Source organism: Caloenas nicobarica, chromosome 3 (assembly GCF_036013445.1).
Source record: "Caloenas nicobarica isolate bCalNic1 chromosome 3, bCalNic1.hap1, whole genome shotgun sequence".
NCBI classification, from domain to species: Eukaryota; Metazoa; Chordata; class Aves; order Columbiformes; family Columbidae; genus Caloenas; species Caloenas nicobarica.
The window spans coordinates 114,629,480-114,649,569 of record NC_088247.1 but is presented as its reverse complement, the minus strand read 5'-3'; the positions used below and the strand labels follow the sequence as shown (position 1 = coordinate 114,649,569).

The window sequence follows — 20,090 nt, the reverse complement described above, 5'->3', positions numbered from 1 at the left end:
ACCTTGGGGAGAAGGAGGGGAAGCCAACCTGAGGAATGAATGTCACTTCTATTGAACTGGCAGGCAGACTGTGAAATCCCACCTGAGGAGCAAGAAAGACACGGCTTTTCAGCTTTATTGCATTTAAATTCTGCAAGAATAAATCAGCTGTGCTTAAAATGACTTTGAGCAAGCACAAGTGTGGCATGCTGCACTGGAAGAATTATAGACGCCATGAATTCATCTTTACTTTGTGTCAGGTTGAGTTTTTTCATGTGTTTGTTTTCTTTAGAGTGTCTTCTCTATGAACCGTTTAAGGATTTTATTTCAAAAATCATTTATAATATGTCAGTATCTTTGATTCCACAAGACAAACTCCCTTAGCTATGTTGACTTAATAACAAGTAGTTTTGAACATTGTTACTAGTTACATGGACTATACTGCTGATGAACGCATACAATAGCAGTCAGCCTTTTTGAAAAATCGTGGTTTAGTGTATGCTTGGATCTCAAAGTTGTGCTTTGGCTTAACAACTACTTCTAAGACAATAAACAAAAGAAACAAGACAAATAAATAGGATGTGAAAACTTGACCGAACTGTATATATCATGTATTGAATTGGTAGCATGTATGCATTGCCTATGGCATTGTACCAGCACAATATTTTCCATACAATGCAATGCTATAAACAACTGAAGCACACACTGTTCAATTCAACAACTAGGTAACATCTCAATCAATGGTGCTTTTTTAAAATTTGCTTTTATATTCAACTCAATGTGATCCATGTTCTTTACAGGCTTCCTAAATACCACGTTTCATTTTACTCAAGCGAACTCTAGAATCTGGAAGTAATGGGTTTTTTTAATCTGAAATGTAACTGAACCAAGAACACTCTACCTAACATTCCTGTCTCTTTACAAAGGGATGGCCTGTCCAAACATAATTTATAGTTTAACCGAAAACTATCTTGTTGATTATATTCCCCCCTGCCCCAAGAACTTCTTTTTAATATGTAACCAGGTCAAACCTTTGCAACTTAAAATTGTTTCTGTAAAACCCTCATAATTATTCATAGAAATGAAGGTATGCAGCCTGCAAAATTATTTCAAAAATTCAAAGGCTGCAGCCGCAATCTCTACTTTGTTTATTTATCCTGAGCAACCACTACCGCTGGGATTTTCAAAGTACCTTCAAGAAATTACATGCTCAGATACATCGCCTTTTTTCATATCAAAACTAAAAAAAAATGTTAGCTAATGAATGCCTACACGCATTTTTGAGTTACTTAATCTCCTAGAGAACCATAGAATAGTTTGGGGTGGAAGGAACCTTCAAAGCTCCAACCCCTGCCATGAGCAGGGACATCTTCACCCAGCTCAGGTTGCTCAGAGCCCCGTCCAGCCTGGCCTGGGATGTCTCCAGGGATGGGGCATCCACCACCTCTCTGGGCAACCGGAGACAGTGTTTCACCACCCCCAATGCAAAAATTTCTTCCTCCTGTCTAGCCTGAATCTCCTCTCCTTTAGTTTACAACCATCACCCCTTGTTCTGTCACAACAGGCCCTGTTAAAAAGTCTGTCCCCATCTTTCTTACAGGCCCCTTTTAAGCACTGAAAGGCGCAATAAGGTCTCCCCGGAGCCTTCTCTTCTCCAGGCTGAACACCCCCAGCTCTCTCAGCCTGTCCTCCCAGCAGAGCTGTTCCAGCCTTCTGATCTTCAATCTCCACAAGCTGCTGTGTCAAGTGTTAAATGTGAAGAGACAAAAATCGCAACTAACTGCTTATCACTGTATTGGCACCAAGCAGAGCTTAAGCCTGGGGCGGGAAATGCCCATTTCAATCGCTGTCAAGCCTCACGGCCCGACTACGACCCCCTCCCACCTCAGGGCCGATGGAAAGACAGACCGAGCCCCCAAGGCGCTTCTGCGGGGTTCACCGCACTGCGCCGCAGGCTGCTTGGCCCCTGCGGCCAGGGCCTGGGATAAATAACCGGTATAGTTTGCTACCCCATGATATTGAAACCGAGCTGCTTGCGGAATGGCTTCGTGACCCAATTTCCCCTTTTATCGCGCCGCCCCGAGCGTGTAGTCATTATCACTTAAAAGAATGAATCCTGTTGGCAATTGCTAACCTAAAGATACCCTGTTTCTCTAAAAACAAGACGGGGCGTCATGTTAATTTTTGCTCCAAAACTTAGTACTTTTTTAGATGTATAGCTGCCTGGACACTATTTAAAATTGGCTTTTAAAATTATCTGTAACTAGGGCTTATTTTTGGAGTAGGGCTTACATTTTGAGCATCCTCAAAAATCTTGAAAAATCACGCTAGGGCTTATTTTCAGGGCAGGTCTTATTTTGGGGGAAAGAAGGTAGATAAATCCTTTCAGTTTTAGGTCAGTCTGCTCCTCTAACGAAGGTGAGCGACTCGCGGAACAGCTCATCACAAACCACGGCTGCTGCTGACCTTGCAGCTGTGGGCACTTCGAAACCTGCACAATTAGTTGAGTCTTAAGATGTTGAGACTCTTGGATAAAGTGTCCTCTACCTGAACATTGCTCGTTATACGCTAAAATTATGATGCAACCAGTATGCGAACACGTAACCAGCTGGCTCTTCGGGACTGCCCTGAGCATGGTAAGATTTTGTATACAGTGGCTGTTGCTTTTCTTCCTGGCGGGCTGGTTTTATTCCAGCATCCAGGGCTGTGCAACTCTGCGACAAGCAATATCTCGTCGCTGTGTGTAAGTTCGGCCCGTTCGCACGCACGGGGGGAAAAAAGAACCATTTATTTGAGCCAACAAGCCCCAAGGCCTGAGGGGCCCGAACCAACATGGCGCCCGCAGAGCAAAACACGCGCCGTGCGGCAGCCGGCTCTGCGCATGCGCCGCGCCGCATCGATGCGCCGGCGCTCGGCACATCGATTGCTGCGGGAGCGGCTCTGTTGCTTGCGCTGCGTCCCCGCGCGCGCGGGGCAGGGCGGGAAGGGCCGGCCGCCATCACGGCGGGAGCAGCTGAGCTGAGGTGAGCTGAGGCGAGCTGAGGTGGGCGGCGTGGGGCCGGGGCCCGGCATGGATGGTGCTGTCGGGGGCTGGGGTGTTGCCGGCGGTGGCAGCTGCCCTCCCCGGGGGCTCCGGCAGCGCCTCGGCGTCTGCTAACGGTCCCGCGTGTGCTCTGCCCGCAGGCAGGCCTGCAGCCGCCGCCGAGGATGGACATCAGGCCGAACCACACCATCTACATCAACAACATCAACGACAAGATTAAGAAAGAAGGTACAGGTGCCTGTGACTCGCCGTGAGAAGCCGGATGGTGTCACGTCGGGCCGGCTGCCGCCGCCTGGGCGTGGGCTCTCTCCCAGCGCTGGGTGTTCGGCAGTGCCGGGGTGTGAGGGGTCTCCGGCGCTGCTCTGAGGTGCCGGATGGGGGGATCGTGCACCGAGCTCAGCAACCGCCTGCTCGTCGTGAATCACAGAGTAGTTTGGGTTGGAAGGGACCTTCCAAGCTCACCCAGTGCCACCCCTGCCATGAGCAGGGACATCTGCACCAGCTCAGGTTGCTCAGAGCCCCGGCCAGCCTGGCCTGGGATGTCTCCAGGGATGGGGCAGCCACCACCTCTCTGGGCAACCTGGGACAGTGTTTCACCACCCTCACTGTAAAAAAATTCTTTCTCATGTTTGGCCTGAATATCCTCTATTTTAGTTTAAAACTATCACCCTGTGTCCTGTTGTAACAGGCCCTGCTAAAAAGCTTGTCCCCATCTTTCTTACAGACCAGTTTTAAGCACTGGAAGGCTGTAATAAGATCTCCTTGGGTCCTTCTCCAGGCTATCTCATGAACATAAGCATCATAGTTTTGTGTCATACTAATTTCTAATTAACTTTTATCACAGCTTACTTATAATTACAATATATGTCTATCATTTGAAATCTTTAAACTATGGCTGGATGGTAATATATGTGTTACGGACATATCATAAGTTATAGCCTTATTATGTAAACCGCCAGTTTCAGTTCTTCAGGATAAATTATGGAACACACAAGATAAACTCATAATTCCTTTTGTCTTTAAATTCTCTGAATTGCAGCAGCTAAAATCAACAAACGTAGCACAGTGTCTTTTTGTAAAGCAGGGCCTTTGTGTCTAAGGAAGCTTCTTATTGCCTCTCTCCTGTAGTTCTGTAGCTGACTGCATAGGTTAGACTTGCTCACGAGTGAATAACTGTAACGATAGGAGTAAGGAGAATATCCAGTGGATGCTAATGGGCATGTTGGCGTAGATTTCGGTGGTCAGCCGTCCCTTCTCACTGAAATGTGGGAGCATTTGTGCGCTCCTTATTTGTTTTAGCACTGTGCAAAAGTCGTGAGCGTGACATGAGCCAGCCTGCTTTGCATCATCCTGTTAGATCCTGCCTTGCAGTTACCACAGCTCTCGCTAGAGAGAGATGACTTTGTGTTGGGAATTATAGATCCTCAAAGTATACTGAAAAAAAATCTCTTGCCCTTATCTGCTGTGTATTCAATGTCTGCATGGAACCATCCACTTAAAACTCATGCTTTGCTTGTATTCTAAAGTGATCATTGTAATTTATTTGTTATTGTTTGTGAACCCAGTGACTGGATCTGACTATGACTACTTGAATGTTTCTTCAGGGTGGGGTGCTTCAGAGAGAGATCTGAAAGTGGGAACAGCTTTGCTGAGGGATTATTTATTAACTTGTCAAGATGGTTCTGCTGAATAAATTTAACTTGGGGCTTTGTTTATAGCTTGTTAAGTGCACTATAAACTACTAAGTCTCCATTATGAAATTGCGTGGGTATAATTTTTAAATGTAGAATTTCAAATTATCTGTAAAGTCTGCAAATGCGATTTTTAAAAAAATACAGGTTTTGTAGTTATTTTTAAGGAAAGTGTTTTGTAAAACTTTTAAAAAAACATATAGCACTGTGCCTGGTCAAGCACAGCTGGAGAAAGTGACAGTGGGCTGGTATCACCGAGTCTCAGAGTGAGAAACAAGAGGCAGTGCTCTTAGGATTTGTGAAGTAAAATGACTACACAATAGAGAGGATTTATTTAGGTTGGTTGGATAAAGTTCAAATTTAGTTTGGCTTGTAGTCAGGTATTTTTAAATAATGAAAACAAATCCACTGCAGTTGTAAGGTACAGTGTGATCATACAAAAACATATTCAGATCCAGAATATAAAAAACCATAGTGTGTGACAGAATTGATAAAAGTTACAAACAAAATTTTGAAATTAGCCTTTAAGTAGTTACTATTTTGCCATGTTCTTGTTTTCAGTCATGCCTCTTTACTATTGCATGTTAAAATGTGGATTTTCTGGTCAGTCTTTGGCTGTCATACATCATACTGGAGTGTGTGTGAGTGTCTGTGTGTCCGTATATGTATGCATTTGAAGAAACGTATATACATACCCACGCGTAATCGTTACTCTCTTAGAATGGATGGCGATACAACTGTTTCCACTACCTGAATACTCGTGAAACCGAGTGTTATACACCAACATAGAAAAACTGGGCAAATAAACTTGTACATGTGCAGTTTTGACTAAAGTAATGTCACACTGTGTGAGCTAAAGCTGGCAAAAAACATTGTCCCTGGAGAGCAGCAAACTCCATAGAAGTGGCCATTGGCCTGTAACCTGTTGTAATCTATTTTTTCATATTGTCAACAGAACTGAAGAGGTCCCTGTATGCGTTATTCTCACAGTTTGGTCATGTGGTCGACATCGTGGCTTTAAAGACTATGAAGATGAGAGGACAGGCCTTTGTTATATTTAAAGAACTTGGGTCATCTACCAATGCTTTGAGACAATTACAAGGCTTTCCGTTTTATGGGAAACCAATGGTAAGTTATTCTGTTCTCTTTTTAAAGCAAAAAAAAATTGCCATGGTACAATACAGTGTATCGTGTACTCGTACTGTTATTCACGTATTGATAAATATATGTATTTATGCAAGGTAGAGGGATGCCGGTGAGACCATAATTAAAACACACATGGAGTTTGAACTTTTCATTTAGATTTCCTAAGTGATTTTTTTATGTTTTTGTACACTGGACTAAAGTTTTTAAGATCTTAAATACTCTCATTTTAGTCATCATGTCTTCTGTTGAACTGATTAGATTCATTCTATAATATTATTGAAATTAGGTGCTTTCAGTTAGTTTATCTAGAGTAACTTTAATTACTATTATGTTCATGATAAATAGCTGGAATATGATGCTTCCTTTGTGAGGTAACAGTGAGTATGGTGAAGATCTCTGCGGTTTTACATTGCAGAAATCAACAGATGTGACCAGTGATTTATTTTTTGAATCAATGGCTAGTTCTGCTTTGTGCATGCATCAGATCACCAAGCCAAAGAACTGAATTTTAGTGTACCTTCAATGAAGCAAATACACTGCTGGTTGAAAAAACATAATTTAATAATGTACTTGATAATATGTGGAATAGCACAACAATTGACACATTGTTGCCTGCTTGAATAATTAAGCATCTCTTGATTCTGCAGCTATTTATGAGGTGTAATGATACATGCAAATGGCCCGCTTGACTTCAGTGATGGATAGATATATTAATACTGGCTTTCAGCATTCAGGAGAGCACAGACTGTTCTTGTGTTGCTGAGCCACGAATGTTTTTCATTAACACTTTCAGATTGTCTAATGAAATCCTTAACAAGGAACTGTGCCAGCTTAGTTCTGTCGTTTACCCTTAAAGAGTTTTGTGTTCAGTAAAACTCAGCAGGAAATAAAAAGATTAAAGGCTTCATAAGCTTTCAGGTGTATTTCCCTCGTTGAGTATTGCCTGCAGTGTGCATACTCTATTTAAGCACTAAACAAAAGCATTAAAAAAAAGTCTTTGACTGCAGCATAATGTTGTATTGAGGTAGTAAAGTGGAAGGGTTGTATGCATGGATAATGTTACACACCTGTATGCTCACAGCTGGATCTGCTTAACCCCCTGACTAGAGCATTTGGCAGCTTTGTCAGAAAACCAGCACAGCTCTGCTGCTGACACCATTTATGCAATCCAGTTGGGGCTAGGGCAGGTATTTGCCTTTCTATTGAAGAAGTCTGAGTTTTGCTGAACTCTTGTTTTCTGCAGAGATCTGGGAAATCACTGTAAAATTTCAAACTCTCCTTAAAATGGGGTTAAAAAACCCTATTGGGTTTTTTAATAGAAGCTAGTGCCAATTTTGTCAAATGTTGTTGTGTAGCTTTGTACATCTTTTACAATGACAGATGTTACAAAGGTGCTGTTAGATCAATAGAGCTCAAATTTCAGTGAGTTAAAATTACTAATTTCTATCTTTGGGGTTTTTTAGAGTTCCATAGTTGTGTTCAGAATTAATTGTGAGGATTAGATATGCTGTAACTATACCTACAGTTTATAGCAATATTTTTAATACAAGAAGTTTCTGCAAAACAATGTGTGAATGTAAAGTTAAGGAAGGTGGTGCAAAATGTTCAGTATTATTAACTGCAAATTGTTTTTTTCCTTTTAAAAAGCGTATTCAGTATGCAAAAACAGACTCTGACATAATCTCTAAAATGCGTGGTACTTTTGCCGATAAGGAAAAAAGGAAGGAAAAGAAGAAGGCCAAATCTCTGGAGCAGTCAGCAAATGCAGCAAATAAAAAAGTTATCCAGGTAAGTTGCTTCTGTGTTTACACAAAAGCTATTTAAAATAATTTTTTAAAGAATCAAGTATTGTCTTTTGGTACTTCTCAATTCCTTAAACTGTAATCTATTTATATCTAATGCTCTTGGCACTCACTGTAAGTTGAAGGAGAGAGGGATGGTTACATAGTCCTTGCTGTTCCTTTTTTAAAATTTTTTTTTCCTCCTTTCCTATTAGCAGATGAAAATAAGATGTAGGGCAAAGGTACAATAAATCAAAGTAGAAACTAACCTCTCTTTTAAAAAGGAAAAAAAGGAGGCACGTGTGCTTTAATGCCAGCTTTCAGTGCTCGACCAGTTTTTCCCTTTGGCATTTTAATGCCCTATTTGCTCTAAGCACTGAAGAATGGTACATGGGAACAAGATAATTCTTTCACAGGTGGATGAAAAGGAGTTGGAAAATCAATCGCTATATACAAACCTCTTAGGAAGAAATACTTGCTACTAGCTATAATGGTAGTAGCTTTTTTTCTGCTCTTAGGTATGTCCTGTCTAGGCCTTCATTTTCAGACCTGCTTCCTTCTTGTCTATTAAACCAAATTCTATAACGTGGAGAAACAGTGATTTGTTGGATCTGCTGACTCGGCCCTTAGGCAGATCAGATACTTCTAATGTATTATCTTTGATTGCCTGGTTTTGAAATTCAGCAAAATTAATGTGCTTTATGTTTCCCTTGGGGAAGTATTTTACAAGCAACAAATGTTCATCTGATTGTAGCTTAAAAAAACCTTAGCGTACTTCTTGAGTCGTACAGAAACATGGTGATATGTGCTTATGTATTTCTGACAGAACACTTCTATAAAACTATTTTGTACTTACTTGCTAGGGAGCAACACCAAATTCAGCCAGTGCCCCAGGGACTGCAGCACAGAATCAACAGGTAATGCTTTTTTTGGGGTTTTTTTGTGACTTAAAGCACCAATGTTTAAAATTATTCTCTATCAATAGTAGATTGTTACACATGGAAACTCAAGGACATATTTTACAACTTCCTTTTTGTTTTATGAAACATTTGTCTAACAGCAAAATTACAGTAAACAAACAAAAGAAGTCCCACTTCTCCTATATCTGGTTGACATGAAATGAAAATCTGAAGTTTCTCGGTATTATACAGAAAACTGCACTATTAACAAATCCCACTTAATTCTTAAATTTGGACCGTGTTTAGTATTGGTTGAAGGATTTTTAATTTTTCATTGTTAGTAAATTCCTTTTAACTTGCTTTGTTCTAGTAGTGGAAATGGAGAAGGAAGTGTACACAGGGTGCCGGAATATCTGCCTTAGAGCTTCCTTTCAGGAGTTTTGGGTTCCTCTGCTCACTTTTTCTTTTTTCCCCAGAAGTGTCTTATTTTCCAAAGGATTGTGTGGATATTTAGTACTAAAGAGCTAGAATTTGAAGGAGGGCAAATACTGTAGAAGAATCTCTTTGCCTGCCCTGCATCTCTTTCTTGAGTACTATCACTGGGAATTGCATATGTAATCCACAGGGAAAATGTCTTGCTCCCAGTCTGTGTTTTCTTTCAGCTACCATTTGTAATACAGCACAATATGTATATGTCAGTCTGCATCAAAGCACAACACTGAGTATTTAGATATTTGTTTGAACTTTGGAAGTTTATTTTCTCATGGCACTGCCTGGAATATTTCCATCAGCTCAAGGAAATTGTTCTGCTGAAGCAGTAACTTACTTGGCACCATTATTAGGAGGTTTGAAGTAGTGTCCAGTTTCTGTTTATTTTTGTAATTTCCTTGATGACTTAGGAAGATTCCAGCCTTTCAGTCCAGTGTCAGCAAACTGACTACTCAGCCTTGCAGGTTGCTGCAAATTCATATTAGCAGACAAATCTGTTAGATAAAGACTCTAAAGTTTAAAATCTAATGGAGTTTCTGACTAATACATTTGAGTAGAACACTGTAGTAAAACCATATGTGTATTATGGGTTTCAGTTGCCCAAAGATATTCAGTATTGTGGTACCACTCCAGATTAACAGGGTATTTATCTTGGCCTCCAGCTGTTCTCCCAGAAGGGTGCAAGGCCTTCCTAGGTTCTTCTGCTGGCATGTGGGTGTCTTGGGCAGCACTACAGCCAGTGCTCAGGCACCTGGGTCGCACCTCTGGCAGTACCAAGAATACTGCAGCATCAGCTGCTGAGATGTTGAGTTTAAATGACACCTATGACAATACATTACTGTGATTTTTTTTTTTTTTTTAATTTTTTTTTTTTTGGGTGGAAATAAGAGCCTCTCCAAATTAATACATCATTGTAAAAGAATCAAGGGGCTATGTGTGCATATTGCATGAGGGTGTACTGAAGTCCAGCTAGCAGTGTTGCAAGCAAAGCTAAGGATACGTGAGTCTTAGTTCAAATAATCACACAGACAGATGCACAGGAACAGATAGCTGCATATAATCTTCTGAGCTTTGATCTTCTGTTGTTGCAGGTGCCTGATAACCCACCAAACTATATCCTTTTCCTTAATAATTTGCCTGAGGAAACAAATGAGATGATGCTGTCCATGTTATTCAATCAGTAAGTTTTGAATAGAAAGGACTTCTCCTTTGAATTCTTCTTTTACCTGTATTCTTTTTCTCTGTTGGCAAGCTGACTTTTTAGAAATGAGAGTTTCTTCTGAAGGTATTTCAGTTGTCTTACTGCCAAGATTGCAGATGTCAGTTCTGATGACTTGGTGCAGAAAGCAAATAATATTTTATTCATAGCTGGTTTGATTATTTAAGTTATCTGCCATCAATCTGCACCGGATTAAAGCTGGTGACTGTAATATTAAAGACTTTATGACAGCAGGAGCAGTTTTTAAACTAGCTTTAGTTGCTTCTGTATGTGCGCAAGACTGATTAAATTGCTTCCACGTAATGATCCCTAATTGAGGCATGGTTCTCAGAACTGGACATCTAAAACCCTTCAATTTAAATCTTTCATGAGTAGTAACTACTATACTAGTAGATGCTTATAAGGTCTTATGGCTACTGAAGAGAGATGTATTATCAAACTAGGAAATACTATCTGACTCTTTCATCTTATTTTAAAGGTTTCCTGGATTCAAAGAAGTACGCTTAGTGCCTGGGCGCCATGATATTGCGTTTGTGGAGTTTGAAAATGAGAATCAAGCAGGAGCTGCTCGAGATGCTCTCCAAGGATTCAAGATTACTCCGTCTCATGCTATGAAAATCACTTATGCGAAGAAATAACCATATGCTCCTATAAAGGACTTCTGTGGATAGGGTGTGGGGTTTTTTTTTAATACGATGATATTTTGATGAGCTACTGTGTTTGCTGTTCTCTGCAGAAAACTTAAGACTTGTGTAAGATTGCCAGAATGGCCAGGACAGATGTAGGATTTCCACAGATCTACTGGATAGTAAATTTTTGTGTTGAAATACTAATTTTTATAAAACAAATTGGTTTATGGTGTTTTCAAGCCATGTTTTTCTTTGAATCTCTCTTATCTGTTAGGCTTGCAGGCCTTATCCACTATATTAGTTTAACTACTTTTTAGGTGACTTTCATTTCTTAGAAGTGAATACTGGAAAATTAGTTGTTTTTCCAGAGCAAAAAACTTGAGCTAAATGTTAGCATTTAGAATTAGAATATTTAGAATAAATGCAACACTCAATCTTCAGCTTCATTATCAAAGGGACAGCCACTTTTCAGCAAGAATAATTTTGTCACTTAAGAAAAAGCAGATTATTGTCAGTAGTTTTTTTTCCAGGTGTGGGTAGAAATTGATTACAGTTTGACAGCACTATTGTTCAACTTGTTTTTGTCTTCATAAAATGATGGCTGGTAGTAGAAGCAGGTCCACAGAAGAAACATAAAAGTTTATCTTTTGTCTTCTGCTCTTTCCAGCCCTATTACCAATGATTTTAATACATTGTTTGGGAAGAGCTTTCTGGCTCTTTACAAAGACAGTGTAGATGAGCCTGATGATCTGGTTTTAAGCTGGATTTTCTAAAATACATGTCCTAGTGCTTCTAGTTTTGGTTTGTTGTTGGTTTGGCTTTGGTTGTGGTTGGTTGGGTTTTGTTTGTGGGTTTTTTGGTGTAGTTTTTTTGTTTGTTTTGGTTTCGGTGTTTTGTTGTTTTATTTTTTTCCTATTTGTCAAAAACCTTTACAGGTCTTGTGTGACATGAAATACACTGAATGCAGTGAAGTACTTGGATGTAGTACTGTGAGTTGCAACTGTTCTAGATATTTGGGTGCAAAAATCACTTCAAAAGCTGAAGTGTTGTGTTCCAGTGATGGAAAACCTAGAATGATATTTTAGGTTAAGAGAATAATGAAATTCACTTAAAATATTACTATATTGTTGTGAATCTCACAGTATCTGTTGCATGGTGTTGCCTAGGATTGCATTGAGACCCTTGCAGATTCCTGTTTGAGAGGAAGCAGTTGCACAGTGGGCTCATGTTGCACCATTTCTCACGTGGACACTGTCTCTGTGAGGCCACTAACTACCCTTTCAGATGAAGAAGTAATGGGATAGAGTTAGCGTGGTTACCTTTAGAAGCAGTTCAGGCAAGTATTAGAGTAGCTGGTGTTAAAAGGAAGAATGTTTTGCAGAATGGCTACATTGCAAGTGTTGAGGCTTTTTGTTTCCAAAGTAATTTGGTTAATGGGAGCGGGAGGAGGATGCTGGAAGCTGTAGCCTTTCTGTAGTGGCTGTGGCTCGGTGCAGCCCATCCTGTGTTGTGTGGGCTCAGCTGTAGCTGCAGAGCATGATTTCCCCAGCTTGTGTTCTGAAGCACTTGAGATCTCACTTAAACCTGCTCTTTGGACAAAGTGCTGCGCCTTCAGGGAAGCATAATTGCTTTGTATAAAATCTTGGTATACTTAGTAGTTTTGGCATGTCCACTCCATTTCTGAGGAAGTGTTATGCATAAAACTAGCTACGTAAACCACTTTTTTTGCACAAGACCTAAAAAATCGTTTATTTTCTGCTCCCAGAGTACATTGCAAGATTATTCCCCTTTCAGTGCCATCTCAATTACTGTCATACCTCCATATGCGTATTTTTTCGTTCTTTTTAGTGTTTTGGTGGTTTTTTTTTCCTGTGATTTCACGAATATACTTGCAAGTGAAAACCATTTTAATGTGCCTGTAAGGGAGCAAAAGTGACTATGTTATTCTCTCATGAACCTTATGCTTTTTCTTCTGCAGTCATAATTTTATAGGTATTAGATATGCTGTCTTTGCATCCCAGTAGTCTGTGTACGTGATACCATTGCATACCACAGCTCTTCACTCGCTTCGAAGGGTTTGCATAGAGCTGTGTATGAAGGAAGTTAGACACTTCATATGGGAGGTTGGAGGAAGGAATAATGGGCTGGAAGAGGAGAGGAGAATATGGTGAAGTCAGCTATAATAGGAGGGTGATGCTAGAAATTGCGAGATGCTCCTTTAAAATAGAGCATGGGATTTTTGATGACAGTTGACAGCTTCCTCTGTTCTGCTTGTGGACTGAAAGCTGGTGCAGCCAGCAGCTCTTCAGGCCTCCTCGTGAATCAGGTAGGTTATCTGGAGTGACATTTTGGAAATTCCCAAACTTGCGCTTGGTCACTCTTACGGACTGATCCAGAGCACCCTTCTGCAGCCTGACAGCTGGGATGTATATTGCTTACAGTACGGTAACTCCAGTGGCTGTTCCTTTTGTGCATGTCTGTGCACCTATTTTAATTAAAATACTTCCTATGAGTCTTGCCCCATGTATGCTAGGACAAGATTTTGGGAAGTTAGATGAATTCTAGATGTTCTCTCCAAGGTGTGAAGAGGAATATTTAAGTCAGCCTGTGGCACTGTATGCTGTTCCGCGTCTTGCATCTGCAAACTCAGTTGAGCTCAGCTATGTCAATAAAAGTGAAGTGGTTGCTGTCCTGGTGTAACCTCTGGGGTTTGCTCTTCACAGCATCTCCCTGTGGAAAGGATCTTGTCTATATGGCTGTGCAGTGCTTGAGCCTTTTAGACTTCAAATTTAAATTGCTGACTTGCAAAACCTTTTTACTGGGTTTCAACTCCCTAATGGTTTGTTTACATTTGCATCCATGTGTTAGGGTCCTAGTAGGTCCTTTCTATAGACCATAACAGGGGAATGTCTGCCACAGAGGGGTGATGGTCCAGTGAAGATTACCCTTATCAGTGAGCGTTTGTGAAAATAAAGAACTTGAGGATTTGGAAGGATGTAATTTCCTTTGCTGCTTACCAGAGTCTGACTTAATTTTCATTCTTGAACATTCTTGATGTAAGATTAAGACTATGGACAACTACAGGAAGGCTTAGAACATTTAAATAATACAGTTACTGACTGAAATGTTAATGCAGAACAGCTTTGGGAAGGGATTGAGTTTCATGAGTGGACCCTGAGGTCTTCCGCCCACAACTCCTCTGGTGGGGTGGAATGTCGCTCTCACCATTTCCCATTGGCCCGGCATGTTTGTCCAGGTGTCTGCCTCTTCCATAAAGGATGGGAATCGCTGGACCTGACGCATTCAGCAACCACTGCAGCAAAGAAAAAAAATGACACAACCTTTTTATTTGGTTGTTTTGTGTGTCGGATTAATGTGTCCTCTTGTAACTGGAATTTTTATGGACAAGCTTGCTAGCAAGAAGCTGTGTGCTGATGACAACTGTGTCTGTAAGTAATTTTGTTTTAATTTTGAGAATGTGGTCTTAAGAGTGACTGCAGTGTTTGGATGCTGTAGTGTGAGGGAAAACTACTCTGCTTATTTAGCTCAGTTATATTTGCATTGGTTTGTCAACTTTAAAAGCAGAGTGGTAGAGTTCGTGTGGAATGTCACAAGCAGTTTGACTGCAAAAAAAGTTTTTGTAAGGGACATTTGTCATTCAAGTGAAAAGTAGGTGCAGAGAGGAGGATTGTAACTTCCACTGTGAACATTCTTAAGCTGTTAACTTTGCTTACTGGAGAATATAAAAATGAGCAGAACAAATTCTTGAAAACTTAATTTCAGGATAACCTACTTTCTCTGTAGATATAGTTTTAACATGCGTGCACATATTTTTCTCTACCAAAGTATATATGTATTTAAATTTGTCTACCTCATTCTTTTTGTTGTTTTGTTTTGTTTTTTCTAGACACCATTTCCCTTGCCAGAGCAGAAGAGGATTACAATGCTCCAGACTGCAGATTCATTAATATTAAAAAAGGGCAGTTGATTTATGTTTACTCAAAACTAGTGAAAGAAAAAGACTCTGGAGAATTCTGGGCTGGAAGTGTAAGAGGAGATTCTTGTGTATATGAGAAAACCAGAAGTAGATTAACACGCATTTCTGTCAAGAAATGGATGCTAATGCTGAGCTATTGTGGGTTTTAAAGCAGCTACGTAGTTTTCAAAGTGAATGTTGAAACTTAAACTGATTAAGGAGTCTTGAGGGTTTTAAGCTTTTTTTTTTTTGTAATGGAATAACTATATGGTAATTAACAGAAGGGCTTGACAGTTTTTTCTGTGGCTGTTTGCTGAAACTGTGGAGGAGAAAGCTTTTACCACAGTTGGTCATAAACCCCTTAAATTTAAGGGAAGCAAAGATAAATATTAGCTGTATTTATAAAAGATTTCCAAATAAACTATAGGCAGTATTAATTTACTCCAAAAATGTATGCCTGGATCAGTACTTGTGCTAATGGTTCGTTTCATGTGCCAGCTAATTGGAAACTAGGAAATCTAAAACCAGAGTAAAAAACACTATTAGTCACTGCTTTTGACTAAATTACAAACTAGCTCAAACCAGATGAGAACTGTTTTAAGGGACCTAATTATACATCTCCTTGCTTGAAGGTTTATGGAGAGCAGTATGAAGACCATATGGGGACAGTTGGTTATTTCCCTAGCAGTTTAGTCTCAGAACAACACGTCTATCAAGAAGCAAATAAGACTGTTCCTACAACGGTAAGGAATTTGCAAAAGCCCAGCTGGCTACATAATTATACTTGGCTGTGTAATGCTAATTTGCTGTAAAAACAAATCATAATTGTGGCAGTTGATTGTAGCATATCACAGATGCTTAGGGATTCAATCTTTGGGCCTTTATACACGCAAATAGCCTAAATAAAATCCCTAACATAAGCTCTGACATTGCAGGCATTGCAAATACTGCATTAAGGGCTTGATCTTACCAGAGTTCCTATTGATTTGAATAGTATTCCTTCAAGAAGTTTTATCCAAACCATTTGAAGTACATTGCAAGAAGCTTTCTTTTTTGGAGTCTGGATATTGTGGTGTGGACTTCAGCAACATGTATAAGCACACTATCTCTTAATTGTGTTTATAGATGGACAGTGTCATAGAGAACTTCTGATTTACACTCTCCTCTTTGTGAGAAAGCAAGTATGCTTTTAAAGGTATTGGTACGGCTATCAGAAAGCTGAATTAAAATGCGAATGTAAACATGTTAGTGTTCTGTGAGTGAGCAGGTTGTATTTCTGAAAGAGTAATTGTCCCCAGCTAAGTACAGTAGTATCTCATATGTCAGACAACTCTTAATTTAACTGAAGATCTGAAACACTTCACAGAGCAGTGGAAAAGAGGGGTCCTTTCTCAGAGGCCGGTATGGTTTAGTTTACAATTAACACTTACTGGTAGCTTATTTCTGTGCTTAAATTGAGTCATATGTTTCCAATAATTACCTTCATCAATTCTGAATATTTAGCTATATGCCATTTTGAAGTGTATGGCAAAATACAATTAGCGCGTCGATCTTGGAATTCTATACAGAGTCTTTAATCCTGGGTCCAGATTATTAGATGGGTTTCATTAACATAGAGGAAATAAGTGAAAGGAAGAATTTTGTTTCATGTTAGTAATCGCTAGGATTCGCGTTGTGTCAGATAAGCATTATTTGAGGAAATGCCTTTCTTGACACTATATTCGGTTATTCTGAATTTGGCCTAGAGGCATTGCAGCAATTAATTGATCACAGAACATGAAAGAATTGGTAATATGTTTCTAAGCTCTTTTCTCAACAATATGACAGCCAGTCTGCTGCATGGCAAGCTGAAGTGGAAGCAGAGGTAGGTTGAAGCAATGTTGTAGCCTGCAGGCTGACTCGGGGCCCAGAATGGGCTGTTGCCAGGCTGCAATGCAGAACTTTAATTGGAAAGTAATTTTCTTTGGCAAAACTAGGGATGCAGACTTTCACAGGGTTTTTTTATCCTTATTTCACATTCTCACAACAAAAATGAAGGGTGATACAAATATGTTATTTTCCTTGTTCTGCTGCTCTCAGCTGTATGTTGCAAATGTGACCCTTAAGGATCTGACTCTAAGTTCCCATTTAAAACAGTCTGCAGCACATCTGGACCGATCTGTGGATGGGCCTGCTGTTTGCTCCAGCAATGTCCCTTAAAGATGCTTTTTTTGATACAAAGCTAGTGTTGCACACTGACACAGTTCTCTTGGGACGGGCTTGCCCCTGACGTGAGAACCACCTTCTCCACCCACCCCTTCTCCTACTCCTCAGCTCTGGTGTTTCATTTATATGAAGGGTCCTGCTGACCCCCAAATGTTAGCGATTAATCAGCATGCAGCACCTATACTGATGGAAGCACTGGGTGGCACACACAAAGGGCATTGCTCGGAGGAACAACCGATAAGGAACTTGATGGGCAAAAGTATTGGGGGGGGGGGGGGGGCAGGAAATGTGCTGCACTGGAGAGAAGCCTGAAAGAGGACACTAGTCTGGGGGCCTCTGTGTCTCTGAGCCCCCTTTTATTTTTTTTTCTCATTTTTTCGTTCTTTTTCCAAAAAGTAACTTTCCCTTTTGGAGTCAATGCCATCAGCTATAGACCCTGCTAACAAACACTTCTGCCTGTGAAATTCTCTCAGTGTCCTTTTGTGCAGCACTGGGTAATCCATGCCAGTTGGTTGCTGTTTGAGCAATAAATCTTAGGAGATTTTTTTTTCCCCAGCACTGCTACTTCTGAACTGTTGAATCACACTGAATACAATAGACTCAACACAATAGACTGTGTACTACAAAGCAGTGTTGGATTTGCCTGCCTTTTCTCCATCACTTAAAATTGGCCATTTGCTGGCTAAGATGAGAGCACTTCCATTACCAGCAAGCACCTGCTCTGAAACAGCTCCCTGGCTTCTCCTTCCAGTGGACAGCTATATGCGATACGCTGGGCTAATGTAAACGTTGTACAGTTTGAGCACCACAGAGTGATAATTCCCTGCAGCAGAATCGAGATCTACATTGCTGTATGAGATAATAGCGGGAAGTTAGATGAAAGCAATCTGCTGTGAACGTCTGGCCCATGCTGGAAGTTTTTGAGCAAAAATACTGGCATTTATTTTCTAGTCACGTTTCTCCGTAGCAAGTGTATCACATAGCCTCAGTCTGTTTAAGGCATCTTTTAATGTGTGATTAGGAGCTGTTTAAGGATAAAGGGTTACATATGACTAGTAACTCCAGATATGGATGTGGGAATAAAAAATAATTTTAAAAAAAGAGATAAAGGAAGCATTTGAAATAGAGAAGGTGGTATTGTCTACTTCATTTTAAATATATATAGCAGGAACAAATCATTGCAGCTGCGCAAAAGGAGTTGAAAGACAAAGGACCTTTTTCCTTTCCAGAATTCTGTTGTTAGTTTGTTTACAGAGTATATTATGGTGTGCTTTGAGTATATTATAGTGTATTTGGTGTTTGCATCTACTCATTGTACCTTTGGGGGTGATAAAGGAATGTTAATCCTTCATAATCCCAAAGCATCTTTCCTTCTCTCTTTTTTAGGACATCGATTTCTTCTGCGAATAGTGCTGGAAGCAGCCAGGTAATCTCTTGGCTGCTACCCGGGAAAGCTGACAGGAGGAAACCTCACACCCTCCCTCAACACACAGCCTTGTCTGTAATGGGTGTTTGTGAAACAAGTAATCTGTCTTCAAATCAATAAAGTTTTCATTTAAAGGGAGTGATTTGCGATGGGGAAATAGTCCCATGCAGGATTTGTTTTTCGAAATTTTTTACCTGCATGTACTTCATTACTTGTTAATAAAGCTAATAGCCTTTGAATTGCTGTAAGTTTGTGTGGTATAAATATGTCATGTCTGGGATTAGAGGTGCAATCTCGACTTGCATTTCCCTGCCACAACCTTACACCACGTTTTAAAAATACTTTGCTTGGGTGAGCCGTGTGTGACTCGCTGGAATAAATTCCTTTTTGTTGCAAGAGGCAGCCAACAACTCAGAAATCACTGGTTAACTAACTATGTGTCAGAAGAGTACCTCGCTCCCCGCGTGTGCTGGATCGGGGCGCGGTCGGGCTGAGCCTGCGGACGGTGCCTGCCCCGGGGCTCCTCCCCACGGCGCCCAGTTGCCCCCCTGAGCGCTGGTGTGGGAGACGCTCAGCCTCTGCTGGGTGTTCACAGAACAGAGGTGGGCACAGCCTAAACGCGGCTCCGAGTGCCCTCTTGCGGCAGCCGCCACCGGCTGAGGCTGCGGCTCCGGCCGCCCTCAGAGCTCCGGGCGCCTGAGGGGCGCAGAACCTTCCAGAAGGGCGGGGCCGAGCGCCCGCCGGCGCGGCAGCCAATCGGAACCGAGCGTTTGCCCGCGCTTGTGTCTGAAGGCGGGAAAGGGCCGCCTGAGGTAGCACGGCCGCGGGGGTGGAGGGTCTGCTGCGGTCGTCCCCCCCTCGGCTGGTCATCGCCCCCCTGGGCTCTCTGCTGCCTCCACCTGGGACGCGGGAACGTGTGGGGAGGTGTTGGGCTGAGCATCCTGCCCCCCCCGGAGTGAGAGGTTGTGTTACTCAATGTTCAAGGTGTCTGCGGCTGAAGGTGGTGGTATTCGGCCCTGTGCTGCCAGTTCAGCCTCAGAAAGCGGGTTCTTCAGGTGAAGTTTTGTGATTTTTTTTGAGGGGGGGTGGTGGTGTTTGAATGACAACGTTTTAGGACTACCAGTACTTGAATTTGTCAAAGACCTCTGGCAGGGTTGTCTGTGAGGAAACAGTTACTTTTTAACTGACAAATTGTAATATTTTAGCAGGGTGGTTCTTGCTCAGCACAGTTTTCCAAGATGAGGTGTTTGCAATTGCATGCATTCATTTTAGATAGTCCTGCTACTTGGTGGAAATGGCATCCTACACCTGGGCACACGTCAGGAGCTGTGAGTACCAGAATAGTACGTGTAGCAGTAGGTGTTTGCAAACAACACACAAAATACATTAAATTGCCCTGTGGATTTGAATAAAAATTGTGATATTTAGCACTTGCTATTGGAAAACACGAGTTTTACCTCAAATCATCACATCATTGCTTAAAGTTACTAGCGTACCCAGTTCTGCATGGATGTATAAGAGGCAGATGTAAAAAGCTTTATATAAATTTCTCCACAAAGATACTATCCTATCCTCTTCCCGTACAGTGCAGGAGATCCAGGCAAGAA

General features: G+C 41.1%; 2 protein-coding genes across 2 annotated transcripts; both read left to right on the top strand.

The window, feature by feature from the left end:
• The first annotated feature begins 2,916 nt into the window (after positions 1–2,916).
• Positions 2,917–11,115, top strand: SNRPB2 (small nuclear ribonucleoprotein polypeptide B2). The gene is made up of 7 exons (XM_065632582.1): positions 2,917–3,002; positions 3,163–3,250; positions 5,669–5,841; positions 7,507–7,647; positions 8,504–8,557; positions 10,120–10,208; positions 10,726–11,115. Exons 2-7 carry the CDS (start codon positions 3,187–3,189, stop codon positions 10,883–10,885), a joined length of 681 nt encoding a protein of 226 aa, XP_065488654.1. The 5' UTR covers positions 2,917–3,002; positions 3,163–3,186; the 3' UTR covers positions 10,886–11,115.
• Positions 11,116–11,944: 829 nt separating this feature from the next.
• OTOR (otoraplin) lies at positions 11,945–18,630 on the top strand. The gene is given in 5 exon segments (XM_065632583.1): positions 11,945–14,197; positions 14,200–14,325; positions 14,784–14,923; positions 15,485–15,595; positions 18,444–18,630. Coding segments are annotated over 5 exon segments (444 nt in total). The 5' UTR covers positions 11,945–14,154; the 3' UTR covers positions 18,468–18,630.
• Positions 18,631–20,090: the final 1,460 nt, after the last annotated feature.

Coding starts and splice junctions, on each gene's coding strand:
- SNRPB2 (XM_065632582.1), top strand. CDS start 3,187: ATGGACATCAGGCCGAACCACACCATCTACATCAACAACATCAACGAC. Junction 3,251..5,668: donor CGACAAGATTAAGAAAGAAG/GTACAGGTGCCT, acceptor TATTGTCAACAG/AACTGAAGAGGTCCCTGTAT. Junction 10,209..10,725: donor CTGTCCATGTTATTCAATCA/GTAAGTTTTGAA, acceptor CTTATTTTAAAG/GTTTCCTGGATTCAAAGAAG.